This window comes from Rhynchophorus ferrugineus, unplaced genomic scaffold (assembly GCF_030347505.1).
Source record: "Rhynchophorus ferrugineus isolate W39M unplaced genomic scaffold, kcgeb_rfMv2 rfM8, whole genome shotgun sequence".
NCBI classification, from domain to species: Eukaryota; Metazoa; Arthropoda; class Insecta; order Coleoptera; family Curculionidae; genus Rhynchophorus; species Rhynchophorus ferrugineus.
In genome coordinates, this window is record NW_027472587.1 from 15,624,634 (window position 1) to 15,648,986 (window position 24,353).

At 32.1% G+C, this 24,353-nt stretch overlaps 5 protein-coding genes across 7 annotated transcripts in view; 1 reads left to right on the plus strand and 4 right to left on the minus strand.

The window, feature by feature from the left end:
* Nucleotides 1-3,397, minus strand: part of Neto (Neuropilin and tolloid-like) — a 343,486-nt gene extending 340,089 nt beyond the window's left edge. Inside the window, exon 1 of one of the 2 annotated variants that reach the window (XM_076412141.1) lies at nucleotides 2,838-3,397. In XM_076412141.1, the coding sequence (XP_076268256.1) occupies nucleotides 2,838-2,874 (37 nt within the window). In that variant the 5' untranslated portion in view covers nucleotides 2,875-3,397. The remainder of the gene's footprint in view (nucleotides 1-2,837) is intronic. The other variant, XM_076412140.1, reaches the window with a different exon arrangement.
* Nucleotides 3,398-4,939: 1,542 nt separating this feature from the next.
* On the minus strand, nucleotides 4,940-6,743 carry lolal (longitudinals lacking protein-like). Of its 2 annotated transcripts, none has more exons than XM_076412145.1 (3): nucleotides 6,582-6,743; nucleotides 6,259-6,458; nucleotides 4,940-6,201 (listed from the first exon to the last, which is right to left on the minus strand). In XM_076412145.1, exons 2-3 carry the CDS (start codon nucleotides 6,442-6,444, stop codon nucleotides 6,010-6,012), a joined length of 378 nt encoding a protein of 125 aa, XP_076268260.1. In that variant the 5' UTR covers nucleotides 6,445-6,458; nucleotides 6,582-6,743; the 3' UTR covers nucleotides 4,940-6,009. The 2 variants fall into 2 exon arrangements, with proteins under 2 accessions (XP_076268260.1, XP_076268259.1); XM_076412144.1 differs by having other exon boundaries at nucleotides 6,603-6,718.
* Nucleotides 6,744-6,900: 157 nt separating this feature from the next.
* twisted (Protein O-mannosyl-transferase 2) lies at nucleotides 6,901-11,298 on the plus strand. Its single transcript, XM_076412139.1, has 13 exons — nucleotides 6,901-7,103; nucleotides 7,161-7,244; nucleotides 7,299-7,383; nucleotides 7,444-7,657; nucleotides 7,712-7,980; nucleotides 9,402-9,508; nucleotides 9,564-9,756; nucleotides 9,809-10,055; nucleotides 10,114-10,308; nucleotides 10,362-10,510; nucleotides 10,562-10,712; nucleotides 10,764-10,904; nucleotides 10,967-11,298. The coding sequence occupies exons 1-13, from the start codon at nucleotides 7,072-7,074 to the stop codon at nucleotides 11,182-11,184; spliced, it is 2,085 nt and encodes a 694-aa protein (XP_076268254.1). The 5' UTR covers nucleotides 6,901-7,071; the 3' UTR covers nucleotides 11,185-11,298.
* On the minus strand, nucleotides 8,005-9,333 carry Coq2 (ubiquinone biosynthesis protein COQ2, mitochondrial). Its single transcript, XM_076412143.1, has one exon. The coding sequence runs from the start codon at nucleotides 9,184-9,186 to the stop codon at nucleotides 8,062-8,064; it is 1,125 nt and encodes a 374-aa protein (XP_076268258.1). The 5' UTR covers nucleotides 9,187-9,333; the 3' UTR covers nucleotides 8,005-8,061.
* A 664-nt stretch (nucleotides 11,299-11,962) lies between the features above and the next one.
* On the minus strand, nucleotides 11,963-14,485 carry LOC143201220 (centrosomal protein CCDC61-like). The gene is made up of 8 exons (XM_076412142.1): nucleotides 14,266-14,485; nucleotides 14,124-14,206; nucleotides 13,926-14,065; nucleotides 13,709-13,870; nucleotides 12,763-13,038; nucleotides 12,535-12,711; nucleotides 12,260-12,432; nucleotides 11,963-12,174 (listed from the first exon to the last, which is right to left on the minus strand). Exons 1-8 carry the CDS (start codon nucleotides 14,408-14,410, stop codon nucleotides 12,044-12,046), a joined length of 1,287 nt encoding a protein of 428 aa, XP_076268257.1. The 5' UTR covers nucleotides 14,411-14,485; the 3' UTR covers nucleotides 11,963-12,043.
* Nucleotides 14,486-24,353: the final 9,868 nt, after the last annotated feature.

The window sequence follows — 24,353 nt, forward strand, 5'->3', positions numbered from 1 at the left end:
AACCATAATTTACAAACTGATATTTACAAAAGTTTTAACCAAATATTTAATATAATTAACATTGGAAATAAATACGTGATGTATTAAAAAAGTGGCCGTATCTATCCTGCCTCCCCTACTTCTGATAGTCCATTAGGTTTTTTTACCTTCAGAATTGAATTTAAGCTTTTAAAACAACTCATAGCAACTTGATTCGCCACACTAGTCAAATTTCAAGTTACCATTAAAACTCGAAGAGAATAAAAGACAAAAGTGAGATGTGAAGCTGATCAAAATATCATAAACACTTTAAGGATCGTTACTGACTCATGTCCAACTGATGATGATTTTTTATTGAAAAAAAATACAGATAATATTATATGTGCCTGTATATAGACAGAAATCTTTCAGAAATATCGTCAGTTTACTCATATTTACCAAATAAGCACATTTACCACAAACTCTTATTAAGATAATTTAACATGAGTACACAAAATTAAATCGCCTTTACAAAAAAAAAACATATTTTGTTTACGCTTAAGCAAAATAACATAATCTAACTCTGGTTTAAAGGAACTAAAGAAACAGGACAAATTATGGGATATAAAGGAATATGTGTAGAAATACGAGAGGAGAAAGACCTTGCGGAAATTATTGGAGCCATCAGTTACCATTGTTTGAATAAAACTATGCTAAAATAGGGACAGATATTACATTAAACTATTTCAATACCAATAATTCTTCAAAGCCTCTGACAAAAACAAAAACTAATTAGTAAGTAAGGTATGCCAACGACATAAAAAGCGCTATTCTCTTAAAGCCAATATAACGCGGGCTATTATAATTGAAAAGTAGACCATTTGAATCAATATCATCACAAGAAGCCGCGGCAGGCCTTTGCACAACGTTATATTTCATACATAATGGCCTACGTGGAACTAAAAAGAAGAAATTTCATTAAAACCTCACACACATCCCGTTACAAGATCGGCCCGCCACTATTGAAACCAACTATTCTAAATCCTTCAAAAATAATTCACAACTCCTACTACGATAGAAAGAAAACGATACAAAAAAAGCAGACTGCCGCTATTCACAAAGAATCTGCTATTTAGAAACATTTTTCGTTGGTTAAAACACAGTGCCATGAATATATTTTCGCTATTGGAGCATTTCTATGGCGAATCTTAATTTATGGCTCATTTATCTGGCAGAGGTGTTTGTCTTCGGGGGATGAACGACGAAAAAAGGGGGATTTTTTCGCGTGCGATAACAATTACTGAATATTTATGAAACACGGGTTTTTAATGAAACTCCCTCTGCTTAAGTTCGTTGCAGATGGAGATTATTAGTGACAGATTCGGGTCCATTCGATTTTTATCGTTTATCGGTAATGCTTACGCGATTATTTATCGCGCTCTAAATAAATAAAAGGGTTCAAGATATTGCTACTGAAAGAGAATTAAATAAAAAATATTAATTTCACATCCTAATTTGGCATATTTGATACAAACTGATTTAAACTATTCCTGAAAGTCAACACTACTTCAACTGTTTCAAAAATACGAACGAAGGTAAAATTAAAGCTTTTAAAAACAATAGGGTTAAAACAAAACTTCATTATCTTAGATATGTGCTTATATTTTTATCAGATTTATAAGAAGAATTTTAACCGAATAAATATAAAACAAGAAACATGTGTTAGGAAACGATATTCTTCGGTATAAATATTAAAATTCCATTCAACCGAATTTGCTCGTTTTTATTATATTACATATTTCATGTGTGTTCCCATTTATCACTGTATATTTTATTCTAGTTAAATTAATGTTTATTATAAAAATGTACACACAACAATTTTATCAAAGTTTGTTTAAAATTCTACATCGCTTATCTCCAATCTGGATCGGATTAGTAAGAGCACCCTTGTCAAAAAAAATTCAATTTATACGAAAAAATTACAGGAATCTATAAATAACGTAAACATCAGTCCATCAAAAAATAGCATTAAAATCCTAATCTGCAGGGATGTTTTGTCTGATCTTAGATGAAAATACAATATCTGACCCACGTTTACTTTGTTTTTATTATGTACAGTTTCTTACGGATTAATATAAAGAAGAAACGCAAAAAATAGAAATACCGTTACAGTTTTTTGACAATATATTAAGTAGGAACTGTTTAAAATGTAATATTTCTGTATTAAAATATTCCCAATGAAACGATAAATATTTGGTAATTATTATAATTTTAAATATATTGTTATAAAAAAGATAACACTCACAGTTTCTATTCAACTCAATTTTTTCATGTTAATTTTACTCATATTTCATGATTGTTCCCATTTATTATTCTATATTTGTCTCTTGTTATGATCCTTGAACTAGTATTAAAAATGTAAGAAAACCTAGTTTATTTTAAAAATGTACACACAACTATTTGATCAAAATTTGTTTAAAATTCCGCATCGCTTATCTCAAATTTGAATTGGATTAGTAAGAACACTTGCCAAAAAACATTCAATTTATACGAACAAATTACAGGAATCTATGAATACGTCCACAGCAGTCCATCAAAAATTAAAATTGAAATACTAATCGACAAGAATGTTTTGTCAGAACTTAGGCAAAAAAACTATCTGATTTGTTTTTATAATATAGAGTTTCTTACCCATACGTATGAGGAAAAAAACGCAAAAAAGAGAAATAGCGCTACAGTTTTTTGACAATATATTAAGTAGGAACTATTTATAATGTAATATTTCGATGTTAAAATATTCTCAGGCGCCACTAAAATGATAAATATTTAGTAGTTATTATAATTATGAATATATTGTTATAAAAATAGGGAGTACTCACGATAGAGAATAAAAACTGTGCATCTTGTTGATATCATTAGTGAGAGATCTCCAGTTAAACAAACACCACTACATTTAATTGGCTGGAACTTGTACGGATCAACTAAAACACGATTTGCCGTCGTTCTAATTTACAACAAACACTTTACAACAACAACAGCAACATTAACCACCTTATAATCAACCCGCACAAAACACGTTCCTAAAAATTTTATTCTGTTTCCGTTGCTATTAAACAGTTACATCCTCGAGTGCATAGAAGAGCAATAAAGCACCAAATAAATAAACGAACAATCACCGCCTGCTTCGATTGTTGAAGCGAAAAACCGATTCCCCTCAAATATACACATAAATAAATTTTCGTGCTAGTTTTTTTTGTGTTCCTTCCTACCGGACCGAACCGAAAACGTCGAAAATACGCGTCTATTTTGAGGCTGGCCACACGTAACGTCTCGCGACCTGTCGGGAGCGGATCGGCGCATGGACTGGCATTTCCAGCTTCGGTCGTCGGTTTTTCGGGATTGTGTAATCCCGATGCGGCACCGCGGGACTCCCGTCTCCGACCGAAACCCGCAGCAAGACTTATGGTTGCTTGCCAAAGGGAAATGGGATATATATTTTTGATATCATCGCGCCCGTCGTCCAGTTTCGAGCAGGTTGCCTTCCCGTTATCGATTCCGACATTAAAAAGTTATCCGTTTTTGTTCTGGAACCAATAGAAAACCACCGGCGACTAATTCACGCTCGAGGTACGAAAAAACGCCGATATTTTATCTCGAAACAAGAAAATACCGCACGCAAAATATGACAAATGTCACCGATACTCAAAGAGCACTAGATGAAACGTCTTATTTGAGACGGCCGGGTAATGACGTGAAACTTATCACACTTGCCGGGAAAAAAATCCAATTGTTTTTTTTGCTTGTTGAACATATCTGTAGCTGAACCGAACTACGGTAAAATAAATGATGGACGTTATTAACGAGAAATATTTCGGTATTTGAACACTTTAGCTCTGCTGAAAATAATTCCGTAAATGTCGAAATTTGTTAAACAGAATCGAAAACGGCCTACTAGAAAAAAAATGTGCATCTGTTGATGATAGAAATCGAATCAAAATGATATTTATGGATTATGATCTTAATTTTCTGTGTTTGTGACTAAGATTATATTATATTTGTTATTAGGTAATGAAGAATTTCTAAAAAAAATCGTTTATAACAAAATACCAAGAAAATATACTAAAATATAAAGGTTGCAGAAATTGTACCGTAGTGTTGTAAATGTAAGTAAAAAATAAAAATTCTATAATTTTTGCTGCTCATAACACATGGACTGAAAATACCCTGGCCTAACAAAGAAATCGCATTTTTTTGTTCAAAATTGATTTTATTTATCAATGTAATCTCCATCAATACCACTTTTGTAGAACGATTTAATTTTTTCCTCATAATAGGCCTGTCACCAGTCGCTGTCCACTCAAATGACGATCGTTTTGATTCCGGAATGAAGCGAACACTGCTCAGAATCATCAACACGTTGTTATTTTTGGTCAACAGTGAACAAGCGCGACATCCACTTTGAACAGTGTCTAGGTGTTAGACCCGAGACTTTTCATCCCATGTGTTACCACTTCGAGAGATCTGAGAAAGTATGAAAATATCATATACTAATTAAAAAAAGAGAAACTGTTCAATGCCGGTACTTTCCGACTGTTATTCGGTCCATTCCATATTAAAATATTTTACCAGAGCCTATTCATCTTTTATTACATTAGGAAGTGATTTGCACTTATTACACACATTTACATACACAAAACTGCATGATAGAATAGCTCAATGATCCGAAATTCTTCTTTATATTGAGAGAATTGAAGCTGTAATTGTTTATTAATGAAAGCTTTAATTATAATTACACGTATTACATATTAATGCAAAATTTATGGTATGACATGATAACTTCAAGTTAATAATTTTATTTACCTTTACCAGACCAAAAACTAATGACTTTTTCGACGGAGTAAAACATTTTTTTTTAAATCTCAGTTTCCTGCGTAATTAAATATAATTATTTGTGTTAGGAATACATAAATAAAAAACTAAATTAATAAAAAAATCTCTCTATATTTCGATACTTGCTTTAAGGCAGAAATGCTTGCCCCATCAACAAAGCAAGTCCACAAATCCTTTATAGTATGTAAAGCAAATCAAAGACGTTCGTATTTTGGATATAGCACGCCAAACAATGATTCATTAATTATACAGTTCGAATAGTTTAATTTTTAAATACGTCCAAAGGGAAACCTCTTGGATTTGCATCAAAGAAAAAAATCTTATTCGTATATCTATATATGCATAAACACAAACGAAGATGTTAGTGTGTTCATATTTTGGTAACGATTAGAAAATATGAAAGTAAAAAAATGTTTCGAGATTATACTACACGTCTATAAATATTTCTAATAATTACCTGCCCTTCCAAAAGATATGATTGCAATTAAAAAAAAACATTCAAAGTTCTCCTCAGGTAAAATACACAACATCAAAGGTACATAATATTAACAAAGTAAGTTAGAATATTAAAAGAAATCGGCTTATCATATTTTTTTTTCTTTTAAAGAGCAGTCTGTGATCCCCGAACATTACTGAACAAAAAAAAAACAAATGCCCTATCTTATCAGAATCCCGCATCATTAAATGACTCCAACCTCGAAATCTCTTAACGCATTGACATTACTACGTCCTGGATGGATATTATACCTATTTTACCAAAATCCCATAACACATTTAATATTATTTTTCATATAAAACAACTATATGATTCAATAAACTTAAAAAGAGATCAAAGGCATTACGGTGCCTAGATATAAATATATACACATCTCATTCATCTCTCACAATATAAGAAATTTAATTAGTGATTTACTGCAGGAGTTATTCTAACTTTAAAAATTCATATAATCATACACCTACTGCAATGAATAAGTATAATACCCACTAATTGTATATATAATTTTAAAAGAATCTAGAAATATTTAATACCACAAAGTCAGGTAATCTTTCAAAATGAAAAACGAAAATAATCTTAACTACTTATATCAAACAGCAAAAAAATTACTAAATAAATATCATTTTTAAAGTTATCTGACTCAGTGGATATTTGGTAAAGGCATGTTATTCTCTTTTTATAGCTTGAGGTGCTTCAGCTAGACCTTTGACTTTAAGCCTATCGGCAGTTTTCAGGAAAGCTGGCAACTGCTCTTGACTTACATTCACCTCACCAGCATACATAAACTCTAATATAGCTTGAAGATGACTATAAGCAACATCTTTTAATATAATAATAGGATGTTTTGAAGGATTCTCCTAAAATAATTTAATAACAATCAACTTTTATTCAACTATCCACAACCAAAAACATACTTCCAATAAACTTTTAAAATACGGACTACAGGCTGACAAAACCATTTTATGGGCCTTACAGGTTTGTCCCTCACAAGCTAATGTAACATCTGTAAAACTTTTTTCATCCCTTAAATGTCGAAAGGACGATACCATATTGCTTTGGAAATCGTTCCATTTTAAAAAAAATTGTTGTTGATCAGCCATTGCAAATTTGTAATCTACAAAAAAAAACATATTTAGTGATGTTTGACCCTGTATGTTCATTCTAACATCCTAGATATGAACGGTTTAATTTTAAACAAAAGTGAATCAATACATCCACAAATATCACTGTTACTTACTATTTAGCTAAATAAATTTACCTAAGATTATTAACTATTAATCTTTCTTAGTGAAATCTGAAACTTTATGGACAACCACAAAGCATTCTTAAAAACAATATATGTCAACAATCTTCTTTCACCTGATTAGATGGCACTTGAAGTTTGAATACAAATGAACTACTAAGAAACTATCTAAGAAATTTTTTATTTAAGAGTATTTTACAAATATTTTTAAAAAATAATTGTAACAAAAACATTTTTCAATAGATAGGCTCAATATATATTATAAAAACAATACCAGAAATGTAATACAAATATAATAAATATTTATTTAAGTGCATATAACAGGCCCACGCCACTGCAGAGAAAATATGTTTAGAAAAGTGAAAGATAAATTCAAAAATGATTATTAGACTTGTATACGTAGCATTAACTTTGCTACTAATTAATTAATTTATTGTCGGTTGTAAATAATGTAAAATATAAAACTGTATTAAAATAATAAATTATGGCTAAAACGATTATTAATATGGATAGAAGGTAGCGTTATTTTTTTTCTTAGCATTGTTATGACCTACTTGAGTTATTTTTATATAGTTTTAGAAATGTTTTGTTTGGAATTGTTTGTGTTTTGACATTTTCAACCAGGTTTTATAAAATAAACGAACCGGACCATGTTTGGTGAGTTACGATTTAAAAAATTAAACTGTATTTTTAAACTTTATGGTTTTATAGTTGGGATGAAACCCACTTTGGAAAAATGGGTAGTTGGTATATTAATAGAACATTCTTTTTTGATGTTCACCCACCTCTTGGTAAGGTGTGTTGATTAATTTTATGTATTTACTTTATTTGTTAGTTAAATCCATATTTATTTTAGATGTTAATAGGGCTGTCGGGATATCTTACAGGTTATGATGGGACATTTCCTTTCGATAAACCTGGAGATAAGTATGAAAATACAAGTTATGTTGGCATGAGAATATTTTGTGCAAGTTTGGGTGCCTCTATAATACCCATGACGTTTTTAACAGTAGACCAAATGACAAATAGCCCTGTAGCAGCATTATTTTCATCTCTGCTAATATTATTTGGTATGTTTCAAACTTTATACAATTAAAAATAATCTATGCAATCCGTATTTTCAGATGTGGGCTTAATAACTCTCACACAGTACATTTTACTAGACCCTATTCTACTTTGTTTTATGGTGGGTTCCATTCTTGGAGCTATAAAAGTATCATATTGTAGTTCAAAAGAATTTTCGGGAGGATGGTGGGCATGGTTAGTTTTTACTGGAACGATGTTAGCTTGTTGCATATCAGTAAAATTTGTTGGATTATTTGTGGTGATTTTGGTAGGATTAATTACAATAGCCGACCTGTGGAATTGTCTTGGAGACCTATCAAGACCAGTGGTAAGTGATTTGAAATAAAAATCATTTCTACTTTAAAACATTTATTTTGGTGAAGTATCACATTAAAATATTTATAAATTATTAACATACTAAAGATTTTGAGTCTTCAGTCCTATTGGTTTCTTCTGATTTAACATTTGTTTTTAACAAATTCCCTAATACTATTCCTGAAAACAATATAAATCCTATCCATGAATTTGAGATAAACTTCTTTAAACAATCAGAAGAATTGTTGATTTTCAGTGTACTTATTTGATGGGCAAGATGGCCGGTGACTAATCCTACTGCAGTGTAATAAGGCCAAGTTTGAGTGCTCATTATGCCTGCACATAATAAAGAACTTGTCATTAAGGTTGCAAACCCACTAAACCATAGTTGAGAATCTTCATTAAATTTAAGAGCAGTTGACTTGACCCCTACTTTTAAATCATCTACTCTGTCCTGATGGGCATATATTGTGTCATATATGATTGTCCAACACACTCCCGCTATGTATAATGGTAGGCATATTGTTGGTTCTATGTATCCAGCTATGGCACTGTAACCAACCAGAGCTCCCCAGTTAAAAGTAAAGCCTAGAACTAATTGAGGCCAGTAGGTAACTCTTTTCATCAGGGGATAGGTTATCACTAAAGCTAGAGAACTCGCTCCTACAATCACAGTATACCAATTTAACTGAAGCAAAATGGCCAGACCCATACTAAGTTGGCCACCTAAAAAAACAACAGCTTGCTTCATTGATATATCTTGATTTACTAGCGGTCTGTCTTTTGTCCTGTCAACTTTTGCATCAATATCTCTGTCCCACATGTCATTAATTGTACAGCCCGCTCCTCTCATGACTAAGGCTCCAGTACCAAATAGCGTCAGCATATACAGATCAGGTAAACTGCCAGGCATAGCCGCCGATGCTATGCCCCAACTACAAGGCCAAAATAACAACCATGATCCGATAGGCCTATCAAGTCTCATCAGTTTCATATAAGGCTGAACTTTCTTCGGACATATGTTTAAAATTCTTGCAGCTAACTTTTCTTTTGGTACCTGCTGAGTCTCCTCTTTCGTCGGAAGGACTGTTGTTGATTTAGTTCCATGAACGTAATTAAATTTGTACTTTGATAACGTAGACCTAACCTGACAAATGGTTGCGGGTCTGTTACAACATAGTTGCGCATTGATTTTGTGTAAAGACCTTGCCAGAATCATTGTTATATAATGTTCGTTTTTTTACCTCTCATCGCTTAAATACATAATTTTACACGAAATTATATAAATTCATTATATTATTTTAAATCCCAATTTTCATCCGCAATAGAACTAAATAACGTTGACGTTTCATTAATCAGTTGAACTATTCCAATGGCGTATCATGTAAAAATTGACATTAGATAAATATAGAATAAATTAATTTTTTTTTTCAGGCAGATACTGTAAGAAATTTTTTTGCTAGAGCTTTGTGCCTAATTATTTTGCCAATATGTTTATATACCACCTTCTTCTATATTCATTTAAAAGTATTGAATAGAAGGTAAGTTTTTGATGTGGTGCTAAAGGAAATCTTTTAAGAATATAAATATTTTTAGTGGTAGCGGAGATGGCTTTTACAGTTCAGCTTTTCAGTCACAGCTGGTGGGAAATAGTTTATATAATGCTAGTATGCCTTATCAAGTAGCCTATGGTGCTATAGTAACTTTAAAGAACCATAGAACGGGGGGAGGATATCTACATTCGCATTTTCATTTATATCCTGAAGGTATTGGTGCAAGACAACAGCAAGTATGTAATATTGTAATAAAATAACATGAATAATAAACATTATATCTAACAGATTACAACCTATACCCACAAAGATGATAATAACAAATGGATAATAAAAAAATTTAACACAGAAGAAGTCAAGGGGGTAGAGATAGTAAAGAGTGGTGATTTGGTAAGATTGGAACATATAGCAACCAGAAGAAATATTCATTCACATAAAGAGCAAGGACCTATAACTAAGAAACACTATCAAGTGACTGGGTATGGAGAGAATGGGCTTGGTGATGCAAATGATGTTTGGAGAGTGGTTGTTCAAGGTTTGTGAATAATGATCATTATTTATTTTAAGTTTTGCAATAACTTGATTTTATGTAGATGGTAAAGATGGCAGTGAAGTTACAGCTGTGAGGAGCAAGCTAAAATTTGTCCATTACCTACAGTCATGTGTTCTCACCACCACCGGCAAGCAGTTACCAAAATGGGCCTATGAACAACAAGAAGTTACATGTAATCCTAATTTAAGGGATTCCAACTCTTTGTGGAATGTTGAAGAAAATATATTTGAAAAATGTATTTACTTTTGTATAAAAAGGAATTATTTCTTAAATGATTATTTATTCCAGTGCCAAATGTTAATTTTGAGGTTTATGCTCCCAGTTTCCTTGAGAGGTTCGTTGAATCTCATGCAGTAATGCTGCAAGGCAATGCTGGTTTAAAACCCAAAGAAGGTGAAATTACCTCGAGACCTTGGCAGTGGCCTATAAATTACAGGGTAAACATTTCACCAAGCACCTTGTTTTAAATTAACTATTTCTGTTTTAAGGGGCAATTTTTTTCTGGATCCCAATACAGAATATATCTACTTGGTAATCCTGTAATATGGTGGAGTAACTTGATATTTATCATACTATTTTTAATGATATTCACCCTTAACGCGATAAAACTTCAAAGAGGATATATTAAGTCATTTACAGGTAATTTACTCAGTGCTATTTCGTCAATTATATAAGAAGAATTTATTTTAGAACCTCACAAGATGAAATTAAAGGCCTGTGCTTGGCTGTTTATTGGATGGTTGTTACACTATGTCCCATTTTGGGCAATGGGGAGGGTGTTGTACTTTCATCATTATTTTCCTGCATTATTGTTCAGTTCAATGATTACAGGTGAGGATATGACTTTCGAAATGTGAGCCATTGTTTCAGTACAATAATGAATAATGTTTTAGGTATCATTATTGATTATTTATTAGACGAAATTCCAATGTTATTTGGCGAACAAAGCAGCAAGACCATGTATCACGTTATTTTTGGTAGTATTTTATCAATAATTGTGTACAGCTTTTATTTATTTGCTCCATTGGCTTATGGCATGAGTGGACCGTCATCTAACGAACATAACTCTACCATGTATGGATTAAAATGGTTGGATACCTGGGAGTTTTAAATATTTATCGACATACACAAAATCCGTCCATATACAAAACTAATAAAGACTAGTACTTAATAAGAAAGAAATATTTTTATAATGTTTTATAGTAAATTATGTTTTTAAAAAAAATCAGTGTTTTATTATATTATTTTACACGTCTAATGATAAGGGACGATTCGATGCCTTGCGATTAAATTGGAACTAATATAACGTATTGCTATGTTTAGATTTGCTCATAAATGGTAAATCGTGATTTAATTAACACTAACTAAATCAATTCTACCACGACTTTTTCTGAAAGTATACATACCAAGTGGTACCTTATGCGATTTAACTTTTTCATTTCATTCAACTTGATGAAAAAATCTGTGATAAATAATTTAATAGATTAGTTATTCTATGTCCTGTTCAATAAAAACTAGTAAAAAGATTACCTTACATACGTAATAAAAACAAAATAGGAATTAAAATATTAACTATGTATCAAATGAAATTCAATAACAAATAATTCAGCAAAATAATAAGAAAAGAATGAATTGTTTTACAACTTTTATTAATTTGCTTCCCTACTTACAAGTAATTTATTTGTATAGAAAGTTGCATAATACTTAGGTCTAATTTGTATGCTGCAATGACACTCGAAAATAATCCATTAATTTTTAGTTTAAGGTGTTGCATTTTAAATGTAGTAGAAATGTTTAATATTGGAATATTAATAAGAATTTTAAATGTTTAATGAACATATACAATATTAGGTTCATATATAAAACTAATAAAAATGTAATGAATCCAGTAGAAATATGCATTGTTTAATAATCACCAGTTAAAAAAATATATAAATAGAACAAAACTAAATAATAGCAGTGGCCATCTGTTATTTTGAAAAGCCATTTTTTAACATCTTTTGCAAGGATTCAATTTTTTCTTCCAGTTTTTTATAATCGATAGCTTCCCGATGTTTCGACGCTCTGGACTGAGGCCGAGAACTTCCTCTAGAACTGCCGCCTAATAAAAAAAATTTTAGTACTTATTTTTATCTATAAAGTATCGTTTGTTTTTTTGTTTGAATTAAATAATGAACAATGCTTACCTGAACAACATCTAGATCGAACTTTCCTACTACGACTCTTCCTAGGCGTACGTCCTGGAGAATCTAGCCTGTGTTCATTATATTGTTCTGCTTCTGTATCCAGATATTTGTTAGTGCTACTGTTTGAACTGCTTCTGCTTGGAATATATCTCAGGCTCCTTTTACTTCTGCTTCTGTTGAGATGTACTTGTTTATTTAGTTAATATTTATTTTAAAATTAATTAATTTGATTTTTATTTACGTCCATTTAAAATAATATCAGGAATAATAACAACCTGCTGTCAACACTCTGTTTGGATCGAAGTTTCCTAATACTCTCCCTCGAGTTTGATAGGTTAGGATTATGTCCTTCCGAAAAAATCGGACTTGGACATCGTTTGTACATTGTTTTGATACTGTCAGTGGACGATTTTTTCTCCATAGCTTTCTTTGCGTGATCCCCAACACCGATTCTAATTTATCTTAGTCATATATTATCATAAAATGGGAATATAGTCGCAAACCTTGAAGCTTGACTGAGGGCTTGACTCAACTTGTTTTTCAATGATCTTTCGGAACATTTAACCATTTCTAGCTGTTTGGCAAGTTGCATCTTATCATGCTGGAGTTTCTGAACCAGTTCGTGATGAGAACTCCTCTCCAATACCACGCTTTTCTCGAGATTACTCACTGCCTTTTGCAAAGACAAAATTTGGTTTTTCGGTTTTTTCCCTATGCATTTGGTTAAATGGTTTATTTCTTCTTGCAAGCTTCGGTTTTCTTCGACCAACTCATCCACTCTGTAAATGACAAGATAAATATAGTTTATTCAAAGTTCTTCTGTACATACGTCATCAAGATATTTAATGTATTGTCAGCCGTAATTTGTAAATTCGGTTGAGAACCAGGCAATATTTTCTTTCAAATTTTATTTTAGTTAAAAAGAGACACTATGTTGTCTGATTAGATCGAACACGTAAAAGAACGAGCCAAAGTCTTCCGGTTCTCAGACGTATGTAAAATTCTTGAAAGCACTAGTGATAAGAGGTTAGAAATCTAACCTATAAAGTATTGTGGCTGTATAATTAACTGTAGTGTTTAAATGTATTATAATGTTAAAACAAATTATATTTCATAACATTTGGTTCAATTATTTTATTTAGATTAGAATTTTGTTTTATGTCAAAGACAAACTGAACTAAAACTCAGAGTTGATGCGGCAACGTTGCAACGTTTTGGCTTCACGAATTTAGATGACGTATGTACAAAATAACTTTGAATATACTATATTAAACATTTGCCTGTATTTTAATCAAAAATTGGTGAAAATGGGAAGTGTCAATGTAAAGAACTGTTAAGCAACATAACCTAACCGTTAAGTTAGATGGTTTATTTGTTTTTTTTTCGGCACGGTGTTGCCATGTTGCAAGAAATATTGGAAAAAATATGAAAATCATTTTCATTAATTACCGTTGTTGGAGAAAATACATTTTTCTAGCTTCGCCATTGTTATTCTTCATAATCAGCTCTTCTTTGGTTTTGGCTAGTTCAACTTCGAGTCGTCGAATGGTCGATTGTAAAATGACAGGATCGGGCGGACCGCAATATTCCAAAGGTAACGGATATCGGATTCTGTGTTATGTCTTAAATTGTATTAAGAAAATCCTAATGGTAATTAAAAATATACTTATCAAATTCCACAACGTAAGTGATAATCAGATAACGTTTGTTACTAGATGCGGGAATTACAGATTTCGTAATTTTTCGAGACCTTAGAAGCTCCAAGTCTTCGAAAGTTAATAAATCTAAGTTAACACTTTCACTTGTCTGAAAATAAAATCCGCCATACAGAAAAAAATAGTTATAACATTATCCAAAACTATACTCTTAACAATCCAGACTTTATCATAGCGACGAATATATCGAATTGTTTAAAATTACCCGTCTTTTGGGTTAAGTTTTCTATGTCTGAAAATGTACGTAACCAAATCAAATTAAATTCTTCAGATAAATCGGGACCAACTTACAAGTGGCATCATAACTGCACTGCCATTCTTCACCGGTGCTCTTATCGGTTACCAAAATTTCTAAATTACTATTCAGAACGTTCATCTTAAACAGATACTCTTGCCCGTGAAAATTATACGTAGTAACCAAGTTTGGATCCGCCATAGTTCGATTGTAGCTTCAGGTTTCAAAATATGATCAAAACTGATAATTTATGAATTTATTTGTATGGATTTTTTTTGACAAACTTCAAAAATTGTGAGGTTATGTTTATATCTCAGGTTGCATAACGAATTTTATTTTATTTATACAAGGTTTAATGAAAAATTCAATGAATATTCTGAAATAAAACAGAAAATTTGCAAAAATTTCTTATTTTTAATATTTTAAAACAATATTAAAATACATATAATTTGTATTATACATTTAGAGTTTCAAGTGTTATAGATCTAATATAATATATTATATTATCTAATATAATATAATAATATATTGGTCAGTTTTAGTTTAAATTAATTGACGATTAAGATACTTTAAAGTATAACAATAATATATAATAGGTTTTGATTTTATTTGTGTTATATAAGAAAGAATTTATTTTTTATTTAAATTAGAAACAAAAATATAATTAATATAATTAAAATTGCAGGTATATTTTCAATTGAAACAATATAAAAACAAACAACATTGGTACAATGGGAACAAAGTTGGTACAAATTGACATCGTGTTATAGTGACCGTAAACAATTAAAGATATCTGCAAAGCTGAATCACTGTCAAAATAACACATGTTTCATGAATAACCGAACATATATTTTTTACGATTATTATCATTGTCTTAAAAATACATCCTTAACAGGCCAATTGAAAAATCCCCGACCTTACACATAGATGGCGCTACTAGAATTAAATCCATAAGTATTTTAGTTAGCCCTAACCCTCAAAAGATGCGTGTAAAAATTTGACAGCTGTCGGATTTACTAGTTTGTGAATTATGGCATTTTGAGTGAAGCAACTTTAGTTATTTTGAAAAAAATGGATAAAAAGGAATTTCGCGTGTTGATAAAATATTGCTTTTTGAAGGGAAAAAATACAGTTGAATCAGAAACTTGGCTTAATATCGAGTTTCCGGACACAGCCCCAGGAAAATCAACCATCAAGGATTAGTCTGCTAAGACGCGGTGAAATGAGCACCGAAGACGGTGAACGCAGTGGACGCCCAAAGAGGTCGTTACCGACGAAAACATTTAAAAAATCCACAAAATGATTTTGAATGGCCGTAAATTGAAATTGAATGAAATAGCAGACATTCTAAAGATATCAACTGAACGTGTACATCATATTATTCACGAATATTTGGGTATGAGAAAGCTCTGGGTAAAGTTGGTGCCGCGCGAGCTCACTTTTGACCAAAAACAACGACGAGTTGATGATTGAAATGAAAATGTTTGAAAATGGTCAAACGTAATAAACCCGAGTTTTTGCGTCGACATGTGACAATGGATGAAACATGGCTCCATCATTTCACTTCGAAGTCCAATCGACAGTCATACGAGTAGACTGCATACATAGACATTATGGCGTCTGTATTTTGGGATACGCATAGAATAATTTTCATTGATTACCTTGAAAAAGGAAGGACCATCAACGACAACTATTATATAGCGTTATTCAACCGTTTTAAGGACAAAATCGCCGAAAAACGGCCGCATTTGAAGAAAAAGAAAGTGCTGCTTCACCAAGACAATGCACTGGGTGGCAAACATCCATGAATTGGGCTTCGAATTGCTTCGAATTGCTTCTTCATCCACCGTATTCTCCATATCTGGCCTCCAGTGACTATTTCCTGTTCACATATCTCAAAAGACTGCTCGCTGGGAAGAAATTTTTGTCGAATGGAGAGGTGATCGCCGAAACTGAGGCCTATTTTGAAGCAAAGGACAAATCGTACTAAAAAATGGTATCGAAAAGATAGACCGGGGACTTTTCAATTGACCTGTTATATAAATAATTCTGAACTGAACTCCATCTAATCGTTTGGGCCAATTTTGATAAACATTTTTGTGTGTGTTTATGTGTATTCCATTATGATTTAGATTTACAACTGTACCCAATAGATGGCGCTACAACAGGGTTTGAACATTTTTTTATATTTCGAACATCTTCCTATTATTAGAATATATCACAACAAAATCACTAATCTGATGTTATTGTGATCATATTATAGTATTTTTTTGTCGAAATAAATAATTATCCGATAATGAAGGTACTACTCTATACAGCAGTGCCAATGCTAAAGCGATACGTATTTCTAAAATAACCCAATAAATAATCTATAGTATAGTCTATCCAATAAAACTGCCAATGTATGGCGTCAACACGTCCCAATGTTGCCGCATTTATTTAGAATTTTAAGTTAAGCTAAGCGTTTGCCGTTTTCTAACCTCAAATCATTAACACTAAGATTTTGAAGAATATTCTAGAATACAATTTTACCTATGCATCAGGCAGCATTTTGTCTCCGTTTAACTAGGGTAAAGTGAAATGGAAGAATCCGCTCTAAATTTAAAATTAATTTTATATGTTTACAAGCTGCGCTTGGCAATATTTTCAACGTAATTTATAACATGTATTGCGCGTTATATAGTCTATACAAAGTAATTCAGTACATACGTCATCAAGATATTTAATGTATTGCCTGTCGCAATTTATAACGTATGCAAAATTTGTTAAAACAATAGTGAGAAAAGGTTATAAACCGGCAAATATTATTTTAATGCTTCGCTTGTTTTGATAAATTTAAAATCGCCGCTTATTATTACTCTGATTGGAAATTCCGAAGCCAGACAAACAAATTGCGTCTCTAACCAGTAACTTTGAACAGAAACGAGATAATTGAAGCTCCTTCTTGCCTGTAAAATTCGTTAGAGAGGTAAGCATTTGTACTGTTAAATATTAATTTGCTACGATTTTTATTCAAAATATTTTTTAGCGTGTTGCAGTTGCACTGAATATTAGTATGGACACGGTCACTGAAATATCTCAAAAAATGAAAAATATAATCAAGATCAGCGTGATGTTAGCTCTATCAGAGATTAAATATATGAAATGTATAAAAACAGTGAGTAGTTTTTCAATACAATTATTTCAGTGGAAACTGTTAGTCTGAAAAGTATCGAAAAGGTCTAATGGAACTTCGGGATATTCTTTCTATAAACTTATTCTTTCGATATACGTATTTAGATGAGACATGGATATTTCAGAATAGGACCAATATACCCAATTGTCACTCATGACAAGATGGTTAATAACTCTCAAAGGTAAATATTCTGGATGTGGATATGATAAATATGTGGATTAGTGCTCAAGAGAAAACCACTACGTAAAAAAACACGCCTAAACTCTAACTCATAGGTGGTATGGAAAAAAGTTCAATGTAAATATAATCAAATACAACCCTAACCTAGAAATTATTATAACTGCGTACTTAATGTAGTTTTAAATCTTTCGATAATATATGCATTAGATTTAAATTTTTAATATTTTTAATAATACATTTTAAATTAGATGTTAAAATAAATGATATTTGATAACAGTATTTTTGTTTAATTATTTTATTTAAATTAGCATTTTGTTATATGTCAAAGCCAGACTGACGTTTTGACGTCACAAACTTAAATGACGTATGGACAAAATAACTTTGGATAGAGTATAGTAATTATTATATTAAAATGTATTTCGATAAATTTGTGTTATATTTAATGCTGTTAATTAATTTTCCAAAACCAGGGGTATCAACTAAACCTGAATTTTATATTATATATATATATATATATATATATATATATATATATAATATTAAAGTCTCCTTTTACCAACTATGGGTTTATCTAAACTGGGCCTAAAGTTTAATGTGGGCTCCGAACCGCGATCCTCAGCATTAAAAGCCTACCGACTGGCGAGTGACCAACTTTAGAAATCATCCCAGAAGACATCCGGTCTTACTGTTAGTTACTGGCGTGACCGGGATCATTTTCCTTGTCGGATTTTACACTCTTTTGTCTAGAACATTCACAAATTTTAATAATGTATTAGATTTAAATTGTTAATATTTTTAATATACATTTTAAATTAGATGTTAAAATAAATGTTATTTGATAACAATATTTTTGTTTAATTATTTTATTTAAATTACCATTTTGTTGTATGTCAAAGCCAGACTGAAATATCAAACACAAACTTAAATGACGTATGGACAAAATAACTTTGGATAGAGTATAGCAATTATTATATTAAAATGTATTTCGATAAATTTGTGTTATATTTAATGCTGTTAATTAATTTTCCAAAAACAGGAGTATCAACTAAACCTGATTTATATATATATATATATATATATATATATATATATATATATATATATATATATATATATATATATATATATATATATATCTATATATATATATATATATATATATATATATATCTATATATATATATATATATATATATATCTATATATATATATATATATATATATATATATTAAAGTCTTCTTTTACCAACTATGGGTTTATCTGAACTGAGCCTAAAGTTTAACGTGGGCTCCGAACCGCGGACCTCAGCATTAAAAGCCTACCGACTGGGTGGCGAGTGACCAACATCCGGTCTTACCCAGCTTGGTTACTGGCGTGACTGGGATCATTTTCCTTGTCGGATTTTACTCTTTTGTCTAGAACATTCACAAATTTTAAAGAATCACAAACATAAATTTACGACCATGCCCCAAGCTGGATTCGAACTCGCGGCTATCGCAATAGTAGGAGGACCGTCCCATCGCCTTTACCACTGCGCCACCAAGCCGGCCTAACAAAGTTTTTTAATTATAATAAAACATTTCTCTTCCAATAATTCAATAAAGTATTTTATGGTTCTGAGCCCCATAAAAAGGGCCTCATTTTTTTGGTAAAGGTTATAATTCTCGTATACATTGTGGTGTGAACTTCGCACTAATTCAATCACTGGATATATATATTGTAATGTTCCATATATTAAATATAAATTCTGTAAACAGTGTTCAATAGAAGTCGACTTTTAATAATCACGGTAGGTATATTTATTAATTATCATCAATATTGTCCAAAATTATAGTTTTCTCCTAGATTCACAGACATCAGTTGCTAAAATTAGTACGGACGACCCGTTCGTAACCAGAGATACGAACTCATCTATTCAGGAGATTCTACTAAATTTTCGGAGAAACAAAATGAGGTTTGATGTACCCGAATCTGAACATTCCCTTACCCACTAAGACGGTGAGGTGTTCGTTGATTCTCGGGCGTCTATTTCGATGAACATCGTTGAAGAATCGATGTTCTGTCAAGATGGAGGCTCGTCGAGAGCTTCCTCTACATATGACAGAAATGAGTTCATCGATATGCTTTTAGAAGACACCTCTGAGGTAAAACTTTTTCGGATTCCTTAAAATATATGGATATTCGATGTATTTTTTTTTCAGCACCTTTCCATGCAGGGAACGGTAACAGTCAATGATGGCCCGCTTCAAATGTCTTCGATGTCCAGCGATAACTCGGTATATCAAGGGATAACAATTGAAACTATTAACAAAGCGTTTGAAATGAAAAAAGAGGTGTTTGTACAAGGAAACATAGCGAAACAGCTAATTAAACTACTCAAGTACGGACAAAACAAAATACCGAACTTTATTGGCAGTTTCGAGCACCGTGAAGCTGAAAGAATGTACGTCCTAACCGGTAAGTGATCAACAGTTTTAGTTGTCTTCAATTAGAATAATTCCAACGAAAATAATTCGTTGCAGATACTAAGACACAGTCTCTGAAAGATGTTTTTTACTCGGGAACATCTACTACTCATATCCACAATCAAGTCACCGCCCAGATCACAATCCAGAATCTCAAATGCTTCATTAATAGACATGATTCCATCACCTGCGACTCTACTGCGTACTATACCCTGGTCCTGCGGTACCACGATATCGTTTACATCACGAAAATGTGCACTCCAGATCGATGTGGATACATCAGCTTTGACGGCAATTACATCTTCAACAAAATCCCGTACAACTTCAAGATTAAGGTCGAATTGTACGTTTTGAGGATCGCTCCTTCACCCAAAGGCCTCAGATCGTTATTCTCTTCGAGAACGCACAATATTCCATTAACGAAGCTTATCGGGGAGACCACCATTGACTTGAGGAACCTGCACAACGATCGATTCATCCTGAAACAACTTGACCAGTTAAAATCGAGATCCGATGAGCTCACCGCGTCGGTGACTGTCGAGACCCAGTGGCCGGAGACGTGGAAGGGTTTCTTGACCATCGGAATCGGAGACTCGAACCGACATGTAATTTGGGACAGGAAATGGTGCGTGTTGAGAGGCTGTGAGATTTCCTGCTACACATTCCCCTGCGAGGAGAAGTACGCCAAGTCCAGGATGGTCATATCGCTGCGGGAATGTGTGTCCTGCACGGAGATGAGGAACATTTATCCCAAGAAGCATTCGCTGTTGTTAGAAATGAAGAGTGTTAATGTGACGGAGAGGATCTACGTTACTCCAGACACCCAAGAGGAATTAAACTCTTGGAAGAAGAATATAGACATGATTCTTCAAGGTCTAATCAACTGGAGGACCGTTATTCTGTCCTGAAACGTTGAACTCTGTTATTAACTAACTCTGATCTAGTACTGCACTAAAAATTTGATAATTTGTAAAAAAACACTATTTTTAAGTAATAAACATATTTTATAAATGTTCATAGTGGTTTTACTTCTTTCTAATATTCTAGAATACAATTTTACCTTTGCATCAGGCAGCATTTTGTCTCCGTTTAACTAGGGTAAAGTGAAATGGAAGAATCCGCTCTAAATTTAAAATTAATTTTATATGTTTACAAGCTGCGCTTGGCAATATTTTCAACATAATTTATAACATGTATTGCGCGTTATATAGTCTATACAAAGTAATTCTGTACATACGTTATCAAGATGTTTAATGTATTGCCTTTCGCAATTTATAACGTATGCAAAATGTATGTCAAAACAATAGTGAGAAGAGGTTATAAACCGGCAAATATTATTTTAATGCTTTGCTTGTTTTGATAAATTTAAAATCGCCGCTTATTATTACAGTGATTGGAAATTCCGAAGCCAGACAAACAAATTGCGTCTCTAATCCAGTAACTTTGAACAGGAACGAGATAATTGAAGCTCCTTCTTGCCAGTAAAATTCGATAGAGAGGTAAGCATTTGTACAAATTTGATAATTTGTAAAAAAAAACACTATTTTTAAGTAATAAATATATTTTATAAATGTTCATAGTGGTTTTACTTCTTTCTGATTGCAATGTAAATATATCATCACAAATACTATTATTGAATAGACAAGTGGTGTTAAAATGAAGTTATGACATTGAAAATGTCTATCTCAAAGCAATAAATATTTCAGAGATGGTAAAAATATAATAGGTTTTTATTTATTATTTTATTTTCGGCTACCTACTGATCTAAAACTTTTACAATATTTTTTTAGGCATAATAAATTTATTACCAATCATAAGGAATACGGATAATCATAAGGTATTTCAAAAATAAACCGAACAGATATAAAATATTATGTTGTGTATTTGTATAAATTTATTTTTATTACATTTATATATTGTGTTACTAATAAATTTTTTATTATAGCCTTTTTACTATATATTTTTAAACATAATAAAAACAATTATCAAATACTGCATAAAGTCTTTTATATTTATGTTTACTTAAGGCCAATAACAGTTTGTAAAAATGTAAAATTCCAATCAGTCTATAAACTTCGATTTGGGCTCAGACTGGTGGGCCATGTTGCCAAATGTCGGCAAAATTCATTAAAACGTTAGTGATAATAATCAGACCGACATACGTTGTTTTGGCGCTTTGTTTGTTTTTGAAATTGACAAATTCTGAGGCATTAGTGAGAACGCAATAAATTTTATAGATTTTTATAGAAAAATGTACACAGGTAGCAACAAAAGAAATCCAGTAACATTAGAATGGCTTGATAAAGAAACGAAGGCAATAACGAAGAAAACAATAACTAAACATCAAACAAGGTAAATATCCTCTCTAATGAAAATAAAGTATATTACTTGAATATACAATTATTAGATACATTATTACATATTTAATTAATATTTGTTATGGCGACGATATACAATACTTTCAATGGTAATAACGTAATAAAATATCATCAATATTTCTTTTAGTTACTTTTATCTATTATATAACCGCAAAGTTGAAATATATTTTCATTCGTACTTCAAAGGAAATAAACCGAAAATACGTTTTCTTTTAAATTGAAGATATAAATTTATTTTTGGACATACATGAATATTTTTAAAATTCAACTCAATATTTCTTTTAGTTACTTTTATTTATTATGATAAACCAAAGTTGCAATATAATCTAATTCGTACTTTAAAAGAAATAAACCGAAAATAGGTTTTCTTTTAAATGGAAAATATAAATTTTTTTAGCAAATACATCAATATTTCTAAAATTCAATTTTATATTTATTTTAGTTACTTTTGTCTATTATGTTATAGTAAAGTTCCAATATAATTACTTCATACTTCAAAGGAAATAAAACTTTGCAAAGGATACTATGTAATATAAGACTAATAATAACATCGAAAAGGGTATCTCTCTCAATAACAATACAAATAACTTCGTAGTACCTGTGGAGAAGGGTTCCATAAAATATTTTGCAAGAAAAATTAATTTATTACGCACACAAAATATTTACGGTGACCGTTCACTCCAACTGTGCATATTCAGTACGACTGTCTTCGTGAACACACCCCAACGAAAGCATGATGAATTTCGTAAGTTTTTATTCGATATATTACGTTTAATGACGTTTATTAATTATATTTTTGTAAACAGCTAAGAGAAAAACCCGTTCAACTAAATAAAGTTCCGCTTCTGGATTCCTTATCAGCCCACTGCGAATGTAAGTTTTTTCCATTTTTTTAAATGTTACTTTCATTAACGGCATCTGTTCTCGTCCAGGTCTCTCTCTGAGCTCGCCAGAGATGTCCCTATCAAAGCTGAGTATTGACAGCGCTGACCTAACCGAATTCGCTTTGGAGCCAGCGGAAATATCGCGTACCAGCAAAGGGGAATCGTTTAGTCGACAGCTGCTTGCCAATTTGCTGAATTCCAAGAAGAAAAAGCCCCTGCTGAAGGCGAGCAAGGATTTCTACGTGCCTCACGCGGAAAATACGGTGACCAAGGACACCAAGAAGGTGGCCGACGTGGTGCACGATCTTGTATTGGAGAAATACCAGAAGAGATGCAAGAATCTCCTGAAGAAGTTGCGGAAGAACGAATTGACGGAAGTTGATGAGAGATATATCGACGTGGTGAACCATCTGAAGCAATCGTTCGAGCCGAAGAACGATGATCTACCACGCTCGGTATCCGAAGATCCGATTGTCGGCTATAGCAAGACGTTTGACATGAGCATCGTTCAAGAAACGGACAGTTTCCAAGTGAAGAGCCATTACGAGTCAGTGCATTTTGATGATAGACCTTTGACATCCGCCTACGACGACCGTAGAACGTCTGGCCAAGTTCATGAGATTTATGTTGAACCCACGACAAGCATGAACAGTAGCGATATATCGTACCTTTTGTCGATGCCATCGGACACCGTACTCAACCTCTCGAGAAAACGGAACTCCGCCATCAATCGGAGCGAAGCAAATTCGTTGTACAACGTCGTGAATATCAAAAACGAAGATTCATACGAGTGTATCACGAATCTATATGAAGACGTCCCCATCAGAAACGACATAGCTCGAATAAAACACGAGATATTCGTACAAGAAGACACTGCCCGTCAGCTGTACAATCTCATGCGACATGGTCGCAAGAGATTGGACGGATTCATTGGAACCACCGAGCATTTCGAAGCAGAAAGGATGCTGGTACTTGCAAGTAAGTGATTCTCATTATTCTTGGTGATTGATTGATTGTAATCGTGATATATCTTAACAGATGCCAAACTGCAAACCTTCATG